Here is a 12,377-nt window from a genome sequence, read left to right on the forward strand (position 1 = left end):
TAATGAAATGTGTTTCATTTTCTCTTTTCATTAGGAAGGCTGAGAAACTTAGGATGTAAAATGTGGTATAATGAATCTATATTGTCACTGTGTTGTTGGTTTTGCTTTTTTTTTTTTTTTTTCTTAGCCTACAAGGGAGAGTTTAATGGGGATAGAGGTTAAGAGGAAATAACTTGTAAAATGACTTATGCATTTTTTTACAACCAGTTATTGTCGTCATCAATAACAGAAAAACCACTATCTTTCAACTTCAACGTCTTGAGTACCACTTGTGGTATGTGAAGAAGTTGATACGGCTCTTAATCACAGAAAGCAAAGACAGGAAGCAAAGGTGGATTAGATCACATATGAACATATAAGAAGTAACACAATTTTGAAAGCATTGCAGGAACAATTTTTAACATATTTGATAGTGGAGGAAGCTCAATGATTAGTAAAAAAAAGAATGAAAGGAATTATATTCTCCCATATGGCAACCAAAGTAACTTCAGTAACTACTGACTCATATATTTACTTTTTCCTCTGTATAAAATCTTTATGAGAGTGTTCTGTTCTTTAAAAGAGTCAAGATAACCTTGAAAAAAATATGAAAAAGAGAAGCTTTTGCAAAATAATTTTTTTCTATGAAAGGTTATACCTTTACAGTCACAAATTTACTATATGGAAAATTCAGGATCCTGCTATAGTTCAGTAACTAAACTAAAACATATTTGAGTCTATCAAACAAAATCCTTAAAGGCTTTTCCACAGAAAATCTCTCATATACAAAAAGATCCACCATGTGTGATTTATTGAAAAATATAATAAAAGAAATAATATTATTTAATAATCCTTAGGTTAAGTTTTCAGGTGGGGAAGATATATTCACCAGTTAGCCAATGTCCTGAAAAGGATCCAAATGGAAGGACTGTTCTGAGCGTGCTGAGCATCACCCAGAAGAAATTATTGATGGATAACATTTTGTTGATTTCATCAAACCCCAAAATATGACAGGGATTACTAAATGTGATTCCTCAGTTACTTGGAAGAGATTAGTCTAGCAGTTTACATGGCAAAAACCAAAGGGATGAAAATTATCTATTTTCTATTATATATAGATAAATAGTCTATTGAATCAGTTCATCATTAGATGAAATGTGGACAGTGGACATGGAAAATGGGCTATGATTTTAATCGAATAGAAGGAATAGTATGGGCTGAATTGAACTTAACTAATTGTGCTTCAATTTCAATGATCCCAAGCTGCTCTTTGACACACACAAAAAAGTTATTATTTGGGCACTTTTATTGTCCCAGAGACACAATTTGACTGTAATTCATAGAAAACTTCAGCATGTGAAGAATTAAAATTGTAGATGAATCAAAGAGCAATATAGAGACAGACTGTAGACATAAGAAGGTCATAACATTTTGCCAATAATAACATGCAAGAAGGGAAGGATATCATCCAGGAAGTACATGATTGTGTGAGGAAATGTGCTGGTCGTGGGTGACAGGTGGGCAAATGTCTTTGTACCCTAAAATGTTAAGCTAACTAGATGGGAGTTCTCTAGTACATCTGACTGGTTAAGTGCCTTGCTCATGGTCATAAAGCTAACAAAGGTCTGGGTTGGAATTTCAAGTTAGGTTTGAAATCCTGAACTCTTTCTACTATGCCATTGATGAACTTTCAGATGCATTGAAGTCCTGGAATGTATAATCTAAAATTGGACTTTAACCCTATCATTCCCACAGAGGATACTTAACTACCTGTTGGACAAACTTTAGTTCATGACATTGATTCTAGTTGTTTGGTTGTCATTCGATTTCCCATCTTCCATGGAACTACTTAAGAATGCTTCCCTTTCCCTAGCATTTTATGTGCTGGTAGAAACTTGACTTAGAAGCAGAAGGGAGTTATATTATGAGATTCCTAAAGATGTTGAGACTCCAGGGAAGGCTTAAGTCTAATGCAGTTGATTATTCAGATTCTTTGTAGTGATACACTGCTACCATTATTGGTAAGAAAATGACTCAGAACCTCATTTCCTTAAAAATCATCATGGTGAAGAGCCAAATCAAAGCAAACATATCCATGTAAGGTAAAAATGTGTGACTTTTACAAAAATGACCATGTTTTTCTTTTGGTATAAAATGTTCAGGGAGAGGATGGTTGTTGTCACTTGGTCACAAAGGGAATCTTCTTTGAAAAAGTGAGGACAGAATATCAAACACAGCACAGGCTAAAACATCTGGGTAAATTTCATGCTTAGGCAGCGAGATCCTGGAAAAGCCAGAATTTGGCTTTAAGGGTGATTTGGCAGAGGGGACAAACATGCTTTAGAAAGTTTAAAGTTTTCAAATTATTCTGATGCACTACTTCTGAATGTAAAATTCATAAAATGGGCCATATGTTTGTTTATTAACATGCAGCAGCTTGCTAGCTTGCATCCCAGCACAAAACAGTGGAAAGAATGCTGGCTTTAAAGTCATGGTACATAGTTCTAGGTTTGCATGCTCATTATGACACTTGACACCTCTGTGATCTTGGACATATCATTCAACTTCCTGGGAACTCAGTTTTTTCCTTTGTAAGATGAGGGTTTGACTAAATGATATGTAAGGTCCCTTCCATCTGTTAATTTGTAATCCTATTTTCCTAGTGTCTAATCACAAATGCTGTTAGATTCTCAGGAAAATTTAAGATCTTAGTAAGTGCATGAGAACAGGGAGCCTGAAGGTATTCAGAGCGGATACTGGATTTTCTTTGACTTTAGTGGGTCATGAAATCAGGTAATTTTTTAAATAGTTGATAGCATTCCATGAGTTGCCTAGCTGAAGTTTAGGGGGAATAGCCCCATAATAGTCCTAGACTTTTGTTGGTAAAAAATTTCGGCATTATAGCAATTAAAGCTTCAAAAACTTGGGAGAATAAGGAGGAGGCACTTTGAATAAATGAAGTACTTGAATTATGAGATTTTGAAAATAATTTTTAACTAGACTAGAAACTCACTGGAGTTAGGATCTGTCTTTTTTCCAAATTTTATATTTTTTTATCATGATGTTCTACGTATAATAGTGAGTGTTTAATTAAGTGGATGTTTAATTAAATTGCTTTTCATTATACATATTAATTTACATTGAAGGAACAAACTGCTCCAAATAGAAGTCCTTTTATAGATTTAACTTTTGAAAATAGATAAGAATTATAATAACTCTAAAATTTCCCAGGTTCATTTTGGTTGTATGTGGGGAATCAGTTATGAAATTAGTACCTGAGCATACTATCAGGTCTAGACCAAACTAGACACAAATCCACTTTTTGTTGTTCAGTCATTTATTAGTTGTGTCTGACTCTTCATGACACCATTTGGGGTTTTCTTGGCAAAGATAATTTACCATTTATTTCTCCAGTTCATTCGACAGATGAGGAAATTGAGGTAAACAGGAGTAAGTAACTTGCCTGGGTCACACAACTAATAAGTGAGATTGGATTTGAACTTCCTGACGCCAGACTTGGCCCTCAATCCACTTTGTCATCTAGCTGCCCCCACAATATATTAGCAAAAACATTTAACCAAGCAATAAAACCATATAAATATCAGGGAAAGAAATAAAATAAAGCCACATTTTCTGTACCCATATAAAAAGGAATAGAATCTACAAGAATTAGAATCTCATCCCCTTTTAATATTTGGTTCTCTGACAGTAATACAAGTAAGTAGGAGGAGATTTCCATTTCAGAAGTCACAAGTCCCAGAGGTAAAGGCTGAGTATACAGTATAATATAACTTGACCTTGCGTCATCATGGTCTAGTCATGTTCTGTTTCATGTGGTTCTCTTATTTTGCCATATACTTACCACAGATCTGGGTCTGTTGGTGCTTTTCTTACATTTGCTTGATTTAATCCCTTGTTTATTTATGCTACTTGAGGTACTTAGATGGTACAAAGGATAGTGTACTAGATTTCGAGTCAAGAAGGTTAAAGACCTGATTCAGCTCTAGCCTTAGATACTTCCTACCTGTGTAATCTGGGTTGGTAACTTTACTTCTGCCTTCCTCAGTTTCTTCAAGTGCAAAATGGGGATAATAATATTAGGAGTTGTTGTAAGGATCAAAGGAAATAATATTTGCTTGGTGCTTAGCATAGTACCTAGCAGGCTTAAGAATGCTTATTCTTTTCCCCTATCTTATTCTTATATCTGCTTTTCTACTTTATTTCTTGTTCATTAACTTCCATATTGCCCACACCCAGTCACTCCCACTATAGAATGATTAGCATATCAGTAGTTCATAGATGGGTCTTTATAAAGCTCTTGAAAACCATTTGATCCCTTAAGGACGTACAATATTGCCTTAATAATCTTGGTAACATTAATTTGCTGAACAAAGATTTTTTTCTCCCCCCAAGTAAGTGGTCAAAGTAAACTTCAGCTCAGTCTCAGATTGATGGGATTACAATTAATCAGGTTTCACAGTAGCTGATTTTTTTTTTTTTCAACTGGAACAACCTGAAACCCACTTCTATTGTGTCTTCTCATCTGGTACTAAACCAAGCAACATTTAACTACTGTTTTATGCCTGGGTTACTTTGCTTTGTTTCAAATACAATAATTTTACCTTATGCTTTAAAAGACTCATCCTTTCCCATTTCAATTACTTTTATTTCAATTTAATATTTAATATGTTGTACTCTTTTCCCTAGGCTTTCCCTGAAATTTGGTGATATTGACAATCTAAAAGGACTTGACATCAGGTATGTTTTAGACTAGAAAATACGGATTTTTTAAAACCTTTTTTTTTCAGCTTAGTAGTTCTTTAATGGGAACAAAGGAACAAGAAAAGTTATATATACTTCATTACAGAAAAGAGTATAACTCTGCCCCATGGGGTTCTCCAGTAGTAGTTTTTTTTTTTTTCAGTTTCTTTCCAGTGTATTCATTCATATTTTTAATCATCATCACCAACTCATAGTGACAGGCATGTCAATGATAACTTTTAACCTCAGGCTGATTGCTGCTGGAGGACAAATGCTGTGACTATATGAATTATTCTTTATAGCATTATCATTGAGCCATACAAGGCAAGACTCATATATAGCATTTGATGGTGACAGTAAAAAGTGGCTATAATCTGAAAGACTGTTGAGGAATAGACAATTATCTACAGGTAAATTCTATATATATATATATATATATATATATATATATATATGGGGGCTGGACAACAGTACCCCCTATGTACTTACATATGTAAGTATACTAAAAGAAGATGACTAATTAAAATGAATAATTGGGGATACCAAGGACCTAACTGCTATTGCTGGTTTATATTGATAAGTGGTAGCTTTTGACATAAACAAATTAGGTTTTGTATGAGAATACATTATAAAAGAGCAGAGAAGAGGGCTAGATGATCTTCAAGATCTTTTCCAGATGTATTTGATTCTAGAAGTGAACTTTTTAATTTTGCCCTTTTTAAATATTGGCCTATCACTAGAGGGATCGCCAGTAATCCTGGCACAGCAGGTCTAGCTAGATAATAGGTCACAAAGATTTATTGGATGAGAAAGTAGCAATTTATAAAGCTGAATTTAGCACTTTTATCTTTTAAATAACTGGAAAGCAGCCAATACATAGGAAGATGGGCTAAATTATTAGTGATTTTCAAAGCTATGCTGCATGCAAAGAAGTCTCCTATTTCCAATGACCAAACATAATACAGATCCATTTTTATATGGGAATGACGGTTTTTCCTCTATGTGATGTCTTGAATTAAAAAAAAAAAACTGTCACCTTTTTTCAGTTTTCTTGAGTTTTTTCATTCCCTTTCACTCCCTCTCCATCATTTCTTTCCTTTCTTCTCTTTTCTCTGTCTCAGTATCTCACTATCTCTGTCTGTCTGCCCCTCTCTCTTTGTCTCTTGTCTCTGTGTGTGTCTCTCTCTCTGTCTCTGTCTCCCTGTCTGTCTGTCTTTCTCCTCCTCCTCTCTCCCTCTGACCCTCCCACTTTCTCCCTCCCCTCTCTGTGTTTCTGTGTCTGTGTCTCTGTTTGTCTGTCTTTCTCCTCCTCCTCCCTCCTTATGTCCTTCCTCCTCTCCCTCTCCCTCTCTCCTCCCTCTTCTCTTCCTCTCCCCTCCTCCCTCTCTTTCTCTCTCTGTGTGTGTCTCTGTCTCTCTGTCTCTAGCTCTTCTCTCTGTGTCTCTCTGTCTCTCTGTCTCTCTGTCTCTGTCTCTCTGTCTCTCTGTCTCTATCTCTGTCTCTCTGTCTCTCTCTCTGTCTCTCTGTCTCTCTGTCTTCTCTCTGTCTTCTCTCTGTCTCTGTCTCTCTCCTCTCTCTCTCTCTCTCTCTCTCTCTCTCTCCCCTCTCACTCCTTCTCTCTCTCTCTCCTCTCACTCCTTCTGTCTCTCTCTGTCTCTCTCCTCTCTCTCTCTCTCTGTCTCTCCTCTCTCTCTGTGTCTCTCTCTCTCTGTCTCTCCTTTCTCTCTCTCTCTGTCTCTATCTCTCTGTCTCTCTCTGTCTCTCTCTCTCTCTGTCTCTCCTCTCTCTCTCTGTGTCTCTCTCTGTCTCTCCTTTCTCTCTCTCTCTGTCTCTGTCTCTCTCTCTCTCTCTGTCTCTCCTCTCACTCCTTCTGTCTCTCTCTGTCTCTCTCCTCTCTCTCTCTCTGTGTCTCTCCTCTCTCTCTGTGTCTCTCTCTGTCTCTGTCTCTCCTTTCTCTCTCTCTCTGTCTCTATCTCTCTGTCTCTCTCTGTCTGTCTCTCTCTGTCTCTCTCTCTCCTCTCTGTCTCTGTCTCTCCTTTCTCTCTGTCTCTCTCTCTGTCTGTCTGTCTCTCTCTCTCTCTCTGTCTCTCTCTGTCTGTCTCTCTCTCTGTCTCTGTCTCCCTCCCTCCCTCCCTCCTTTCCTTCCTCTCTCTCTTTCCTTCTCTTCCTCCTTTCCTCCCTCCCTCTCTCTCTCTCTCTCTTTCCTCTTTTCCCCCTCTCTCTGTCTCCCCCTTCCCTCTCTCCTTTTCCAAGGTGGATCAAAGGAAGAATTTAGTTAGAGGCTGCTTCAGCTCCCAGGTCTGAAGACTTTTCCTAAAGTCAGTTCTTTCATATGACAAGAGAGGGCGCTGTTGTTCCATCCCTAGAAGACAACTAGACAAAATTCAAACCTCATTCTTTGTTAATTCTTGGTTTTGAAATTCTTTTCAGATTCATCTTGGTCAACTATAATAGATTGTCTGTTCAGAGCTGGTTTAGTTTACATAGAGTTCAGATTCTTTATAATAATTCAATCCAAGCAACTTTTAAGGCAACTCGAATTCATGCTCCATCAAAGTACTCCTATCACTGTCAGCATGTCAGCAGTATGCAGAGATACGACGCGCTTTTGGTGCCCAGCTCCGCAAATGACATCTCAAGGCAATGGGAAGTCACTTTTATTGATTTCCAGGTAATATTTTGGCTCAAAACGACAATCCTTGCATTGATCGGCCACAGCACGTTGAGGTCGATTAAACTATCTGAAATACTGTGCTTTGGATTAGGGATGGAAGATGTCTTGATCTATTACTTTAAAAACAGTTTATATTTTGCCTTTATTGTCTAATAAATGAATGAAAGGGGATATAGGATTGACCTTTTCTCTTCCCCCATCCCCTCCGTTCTCCCCTCTGCCTCTCTCTACCCCCATTCCATTTTTAAAGGTCATGCTTTAAAGAAATCAGTTTTCCATTCAGGCACTACATAGTTATCAGTGAGGAATGTCAATCAGCCAGAGAGGAGACAAAATGGGGCTGTGATCTGAAGTCCGGTGACTGTCACATCCTGGAGTGAAGAGGCCCATTCTGGGCAGAGCACTTGTTGGACAAGCATTTCCTTTCCTTCTGGGAAATGAGGCCCCTCCGTGCATGTGGAAGGGAAGATAAGAAGGCCTCCTGTGGGCTGACTAACTCAGTGGCCATTTAGTGTAAGCATGGATGTGTCAGTCTGGAAGGTGGTGAGAACGAAGCCAAAAATACCCCTGAGAGGTTTTCAGCAGTATTTGGGCAAAGAGGTTTCCTTTCATACTGCAGTTAGAGAGGAGGAGATATTCTATTAAGTTTTTCAGTCCTATTTATCTTTATTTAGGCATGGGTCTAAATACATTTATCCAACTTATTATCTTATTTATAATTCAGGGGAGCTTACTCCAACTTCTGCCTTTCCTGAGGACAGTATAAGGTCTTTTCTTCCTTCTGGTCTTCTTTTTCTTGTGTATTTTTTTTTTTTTATTTGAGGGAAGAGAGGCAAAATGACAGAGAAAAGAGAGAGAGATAGAGACAGTCAGAAACCAAGTGACAAATAGTGAGAGACAGACAAGAGAGAGATAAAGACACAGACAGACACAGAGACCAAGACAGAGTAACACACATAGAGACATAAACAGAGAGAGGAGAGAACAAGACACAGAGAGAGAACAAGACAGAGAAACGAGAGAGGGGGAAAAGAGACAGAGACAGAGAGACAGAAAAGAGAGAGACAGAGAAAAGAGAGAGACAGATAAATTAATAGTCATTAGAGATCTGAACTTAAGTTCTGGAAGTCTTGAGTTCAAATCCAGCCTCAGGTACTTGCTCAGATACTCTATGACCCTGGCCTAAGTCACTTACCCTCTGTAAGGAGGGATATAAGCCCAGTAGAAACACTGCTGGGTTAAAGGGTATACACAGTTTGATAACTTTTTGAGCATAGTTCCAAACTGCTCTCCAGAATGGTTGGATCCATTCACAACTCCACCAACAATGCATCAGTGTCCCTGTTTTCCCACATCCTCTCTAACATTCGACATTATCTTTTCCTGTCATTCTAGCCAGTCTGACAGGTGTGTAGTGGTATCTCAGAGTTGTCTTAATTTGCATTTCTCTGATTAATAATGATTTGGAGCACCTTTTCATATGATGAGATAGTTTCAATTTCTTCATTGATCCAATGAGATAGTAATTGTTAAGTACTTAGTACAGTGGGGGACACATGGTAAACTATATAAATGTTAGTTATCATCATCATTGTTATTGATTCCACTGAACTTGGAATAAAATTCTGAGCAAGTTTGGCTTTGTAGGAACAGGTTTCCCTTCTAAATGTGTTTCAGAAGGCACTATGGCAGAAATGGTTTTAAATGAAACTGAATGGCTCTAAATATTGAAAAGTATCATGTGGAGTCCTAATATAAAAACTTAAGTTTAGATCTCAGTTGATCCTCACAACAATCTTGATAGGCAAGTGCTATTATTATCTCTGTTTTGACAGATGAGGAAACTGAGGCAGAGAGAACTTAAATGACTTGTCACACAGCTAATAAACAGCCTCTCCTGATAGAGATGGCTTTTATGAACCAGTCTCACCCTAAGGCTCTCCATCTCGGAATATGAGTGTAGATTGTGATGTGGTTCTTGTGAGAGGAACAGAGAGCTTCAATGAAGTCTTTTCTTTCTCCCGACAGATTCAAGGTTTTAATATCAAGCAGGCCAGTTTTCTTATGCCAGAGATTGCGCCTCGTTCTTCTCCCCGGCCATTCTGATGGGCCTGGCTATGTCCTTGATCCTGCTGCTGGTGCTGGCTTATGCCCTACACATGCTGATCCACCTGAAGTCCCTCGACAGGCACTATGACCACAAAGCATCGCCCCCCTACTTTGTGCCGATGAAAGACCTCGAGGTGGCTGCCGAAGAGAAGGAGCCATTGCGGAGCCATGGGCACGACTGCCATGAACTGAGAAGCCCACACATCTGCAACATTTATGTATAGTAGTTCTCCTCTTCCTCCACCTCCTACAGCTTGTGGGCTGGGTTTTTGCTGTTTTGTGTAATTTTACTTGCAAATTAGTTAAAGGTTTGCACAGGATGACATGATTTTAATGGAAAAGAAGAGAAAAGGAAAGGAAAAAAAAAAAAGAAATTCCTGTTTTTTCTGCTTAGTTATAAATGCCCTTTGATCCTTGAAGGAGGCTTCTTCCAGAAAAGAGATCACGTAGTCCAAAGCTTGTGTTGAAGCCACAGAAAGTGAGCACACCATTACCAGTCTAGAATTAGAAAGGACATTCGAGTCCAGCCTCTTCATTTATAGATGAGAAAACTGTGCAGAGATTTGTCCAATACTGGATAGCTATTAAAGGGACTGTTGGAATTTGAACACAAGTTTTCTGCCTCCATGTATTTCCACTAAATATATTTTAAAGAACCTCAAAAAGGTACCAAAAAGGAAGAAGCCATGTAGAATGGGGACTGTTCATGTCTTCTCAACAGTCCATTTAGCAAAAGCTTTGAAATCTCCATCAACATCTATAGAGAAGATGACTTCAGAATCTATCAGAGTGTTTTATTCTGCTTTTCTTGATCACTTGACATTGGATGTGATATTCAGGGCCAGCTCTATAGCAAAATTATGAAATGGGGACATTTATTTGACACCTCTAATGTCTTCCATAAAGCTCCCTCTCCTCTCTTGCTTCTACCTATGTCCTACATGCAGATCTATTCTGTGTCCACCTCTTGATAATCCTATCAATCCAATCAATTCTTTCATAGGATTTTTTTACATTTTAATAAGAAATTCTTAGAAAACCCCAAAGCCTTCAAATCTCATAGATCATATGAATTAAGCTATGCTGGTGGGAGCAGGTGGTGGATTTGATATTTCTGAATAGTGGTCAAAGGCATTCTTTACCTTTCATCTCCTCAAACAAGTTGCCTACTCTAAGACTGGACCTGCTGCTGTTTATCTTGGCTGAGACATTCTGAGTTCTTGTTATATCACTCTATAAAAAGCTTTCCTTGTTTTTTACATGTTTCAGACACAGATGAGGGAAATTAACCAGTGATTATGTAGAAATGTGGGTTTGAACATCTCCAAATCTCCCATGCAATTAGTAGGCTTTTTCCTTGCCTAACTGAGCAAGGAGTTTTACAATACATGAATAAGCTTAATTCAAAACTTCTAGATGGATAAAACTAAACTGATGTAGGACTGTTGTAGAAAGTTTAGGGTCTTGGATGGGGGGGGGGCAAGAATTTTCTCTGTGATGCCATGAGGGAATGAAATATTATAATGTGTGCTCCTGGACTAGAAAGAATCATGAAAACTGAAGGAGATTTTTATTAAAGATTACATCAGAAAGCTAAAGTATTACTTCATCTCTCTGGCCAATTATAGTTTTTTAATGTGCATTTAAATTTTTTAACCACTCCATACCTTTTATGATAATTAAATATAGTCAAAATAAACAAATTTACATGACATTGAGGTCCATATAACGTAAGTCTCATTCTGCATATTTATTATCTCACTGTTAAGATTTGGTTCTCTGGAATCATGGCTGATCATTTAATTAAACAAAGTTCTCCAGTCTTTCAAAATAGTTCATTTTCACAATGTTGATATCATGGTATAAACTGTTCTCCTGATTTTGCTCATCTCATTCTGTATCAGTTACTACACATCTTCCCAGGCTTCTCTGAAATAGTCTTTTTCATCATTTCAAGTAGTATTCTGTTATATTCATGAATCATCATTTTTTCAGCCATTCTACAATTGGTGGACACACCCTCAGTTTCCAATTCTTTGTCATTATAAAAAGAGCTGCTATAAATATTTTTTTGTACATCTAAAACCTTTTCCTCTTTGACCTCTTTGAGTTAATATGCACTTTTAATTACCTACTTCTTATATCCTTTTTCCTGAATGTGTATATTCTTCTCTTGTAAATAAACCTTTAAAATGTAGTTTTGTGATCTAAAATATATGGGTAAAAGAAAATGGAGGCAGAGAATTGGGTATCTAAGTTATGAATCCAAGTGGGCAAATTGCACTGAGGAATTTGGCATAACTGATCTCAATCAAAATGGCTCAAGTTTCAAGATAGTCTAGAGATATTAATATCTCAAATTGGAGTTAAGAAGTCAGAGAAGTTGAAAAGTTAGTGGAAGGGAAAACTTTTGAGCCAAGGGATTAATTATAAAATCTGCTTAAAAGCCAAGGGCAAGCTGCTAAAATCAGAAAGACTCATTCACCAGCAGATAAATGGTTAATGATTTTCTTCTCAACTACACCAACTCATGAAGAATACTAAGTCATGAAGGGATTATTTTTGAATAATGGGATGAGGGATATATAATAATAGTAATAATAATAGTTAGCATTTATTAAATGCCCATTATGGGCCAGACACTGTACTAAGCACTATACAAATATTAACTCAGTTGATTCTTACAATAACCCAGGGATCTATATGCTGTTATTGTTCCTATTTTATAGACAAGGAAACTGAGGCAAACAGAATAACCTCTGTGACTTGGTCAGATCACTCTGTGTGTGTGTGCGTGTGTGATATTGTAGAAACTTTGATTTCAAGGGTTGGGAAATTCTCAGTGAAGAATCTC

At 37.4% G+C, this 12,377-nt stretch overlaps 1 protein-coding gene across 1 annotated transcript in view; it reads left to right on the forward strand.

The window, feature by feature from the left end:
* LOC127559279 (V-type proton ATPase subunit S1-like protein) overlaps positions 1-11,720 on the forward strand; it is a 28,083-nt gene extending 16,363 nt beyond the window's left edge. Inside the window, 4 exon segments of the mRNA XM_051992955.1 lie at positions 4,687-4,737; positions 7,171-7,411; positions 9,443-9,461; positions 9,464-11,720. Of these exon segments, the coding sequence (XP_051848915.1) occupies positions 4,687-4,737; positions 7,171-7,411; positions 9,443-9,461; positions 9,464-9,747 (595 nt within the window). The 3' untranslated portion in view covers positions 9,748-11,720.
* The last annotated feature ends 657 nt before the right edge of the window (positions 11,721-12,377 follow it).

Source organism: Antechinus flavipes, chromosome 1, assembly GCF_016432865.1.
Source record: "Antechinus flavipes isolate AdamAnt ecotype Samford, QLD, Australia chromosome 1, AdamAnt_v2, whole genome shotgun sequence".
Lineage (NCBI taxonomy): Eukaryota > Metazoa > Chordata > Mammalia > Dasyuromorphia > Dasyuridae > Antechinus > Antechinus flavipes.